Genomic DNA, 2,340 nt, shown 5'->3' with positions numbered 1-2,340 from the left:
CGGCGTTGCTGGGGCTCATCGGGTACCACCTCTACCGCAAGGCCAGCAGCCCCAAGCTCTCCAAGAAGAAGCTGAAGGAGGAGAAGAGGAACAAAGCCAAAAAGAAATAAAGTTTTTCTCTCGGCATCCCTGGCTGCGCTGGATCTGCTCTATCCGGCTCCGGGGGCAGCGGCGCGGCCCAGAGCAGTGGGAAGGGGCTGTGCGCCCTGCCAGCTCCCAGCCTGCTCCGGCAGCGGCGCCTCGGTGGGGCCTTGGAGCCAACGTGTCAAACCTGAGTGGGACGTGACAGACCCACGCCTGCGCTGACAAAGCTCAGTGCGTTCCACAAATAAGACCCTGGAGCACATTTTTGGGCACAGTTTAGCTCTTTTATGGCACCTCCGGGCAGTCACAGTCTCTGCGGTGTCCCCAAGCGCCAGGTGGGTGCCCTGGTCTGTGAGGGGGGATTCTCAGCTGGTGCTGGCAGAGCCATGGATGGGGTCCAGGTGGGCGTCCCCTCCCAAGAGGCTGTCAGGGTGCACGGCGCCCCGATGACCTTGTGCATGGCCCCCCCCGGCGTGGGGCAGGTCCCTGGGGATGCAGCTCTTGTGCTCGACGGCAAGGAGCGGGTTGGGCTCACTGAGCACCTCCTGGCTGATGGAGATCCCTGCCAGGTACTGCCTGAGCAGCTCCCGCAGGCGCCGGTTCCTCTGGCTCAGGGCCGCCCGCTCCCGCTCCAGCGCCTGCTCCTCCAGCTTTGCCTTGTTGAACCGCTGCCAGAATCGCTCCAACCCCACGTAGTCCCACATGGCCTGGGCGAGAGGTAGGGAGGAGGGCAGGGGGTCCCCAGCCTGTCCGTGTGCCAGCCGGGCTGTCCCCGAGGTCGGATCCTGACCCTCGCTGCCCCACAGCAGCGTCTGAGACCCCGGTGCTGCCTCCTCACCCGGGTCAGGGGCTCCGCAGGTGTCTCCTCAAGGACTTGCTGGGCATCTCGCTGCTCCCCCTCTGCCAGCGAGGAAGGGTAGAAGGGCAGCACCTTCTCCTGCTCCGTCTCCAGCCTGCGACACATCTCGGCCAGCCGCAGGATGCGCTGGGCCTGGCGGGGATGCAGGAGAGGGCAGGGAGGGAGGGGACAGCGGTACCCCCCCGGTGCTCCCCCTGCCTCACCTTCTCTAGCACCCGCGCCAGCACCCTCAGGGCAGCGCTGCTCTGCGCGGTGAGCCTCGCCAGGCCACCGTGCGCCTCAGCCCTGGCCTGGTTCATCTCGCTCTTGAGCTCCTGCAGCTGCCTGAGGACCCTCTCCTTCTCCTCCCATGCGCGCCGGTTCTGCTCCCCGCTCTCCCGCAGGTGAGCCGCCATCCGGCCCTTGGTGGCTGCGATCGAGTCCTGGGGATAGGCAAGACATCAGCAGCGGGACAGGGTGCCACCGCTCTTGGGGCCGTCCCTGCGCCCTGCTGCAACCTGGAGCTTTTGCAGCTTCTTCGCCTGCATCTCGATCTCCCTGGAGCTCTTCTCGTCCTTCTGCTTCAGCACCTCAAAAGCGATCTTCTGGTGCTCAGTGGCCTCTGCATAGCTCTGCATGGCCCGCTGGAACTGCTCCCAGAGTGCTTTCGCCCTCCCGCCCAGCTGCATGCGGCTGTACTGCTTCTCCTGCAGGCTCTGGAGGCAGACGCGGGTGTGGGTGACCCAAACCTCGCCGTGTGCTCTGCCTGCGAGCCCTAAAAGGCTCCTAGACGGTTCCTCCCCCTGCCCGTGCCTTGTTCTTGATGTCATCCCGGGCACTCTGGAAATTGAGCGTGGCCTCATGGTCGTCCTTGGCATAATTCTGCTCCACGGCCAGTGCCACGTCCCGCAGGTAGCGGCTTTCTCGCTCATGCTGCTCAAGGATGGTCCTCCTGGGGAAAATATGGGGGAGCTGCTCGCAGAGGGAAGCCCCTGCAGACCCGACCGGGCTGTGAGAGGGCTCAGCACCAGGACAGGACTGCCAGCGGGGGCCACTGCTGTCCCTGTGCCCCCCTCTTACCTCTCAGCCTCAAACTCTGTTGTCAGGGCCTCCAGCTGGGCGCTGTACCCCTCCTCCAGGCAGGTCAGGCGGCAGCGCTGGAGCTGCAGCAGGCAGTCGATGTTGTGCAGGTGGCTGCGCAGGGCCCGGGCGTGCTGCTCCTCTGCCTCCTCCAGGTCTGTGGCCAGGGACTGCAGAGGTTGGGGGGCGTCACGGGTGGGCCCCAGCATGGCCCCCGCCTCGTCAGCCCCGTGCTCACCTTGATGACGCTGTCCTTGCAGTCCATCACCCGCGCGAAGGTCTGGCTGAGGATCTCAATGTCCTGGTGCAGCTCCTTGGCCTTGGCCTCTCGCAGCACC

General features: G+C 65.6%; 2 protein-coding genes across 2 annotated transcripts; one reads left to right on the top strand and one right to left on the bottom strand.

Annotated features, from left to right (window-relative positions):
- Positions 1-5: 5 nt before the first annotated feature.
- FKBP11 (FK506 binding protein 11, 19 kDa) lies at positions 6-110 on the top strand (the record flags this gene model as incomplete). The annotated part of the gene is made up of 1 exon (XM_010290063.1): positions 6-110. A coding segment is annotated over one exon (105 nt), but the record flags the coding sequence as incomplete, so codon positions are not given.
- Positions 111-449: 339 nt separating this feature from the next.
- Positions 450-2,336, bottom strand: CCDC65 (coiled-coil domain containing 65; the record flags this gene model as incomplete). Its single annotated transcript, XM_010290062.1, has 7 exons — positions 450-791; positions 923-1,075; positions 1,147-1,365; positions 1,441-1,638; positions 1,736-1,874; positions 2,003-2,172; positions 2,241-2,336. Coding segments are annotated over 7 exons (1,317 nt in total), but the record flags the coding sequence as incomplete, so codon positions are not given.
- Between the last annotated feature and the right edge of the window lie 4 nt (positions 2,337-2,340).

Source organism: Phaethon lepturus, unplaced genomic scaffold (genome assembly GCF_000687285.1).
Source record: "Phaethon lepturus isolate BGI_N335 unplaced genomic scaffold, ASM68728v1 scaffold27566, whole genome shotgun sequence".
Lineage (NCBI taxonomy): Eukaryota > Metazoa > Chordata > Aves > Phaethontiformes > Phaethontidae > Phaethon > Phaethon lepturus.
This window is presented reverse-complemented; position numbering and strand designations above follow the sequence as displayed.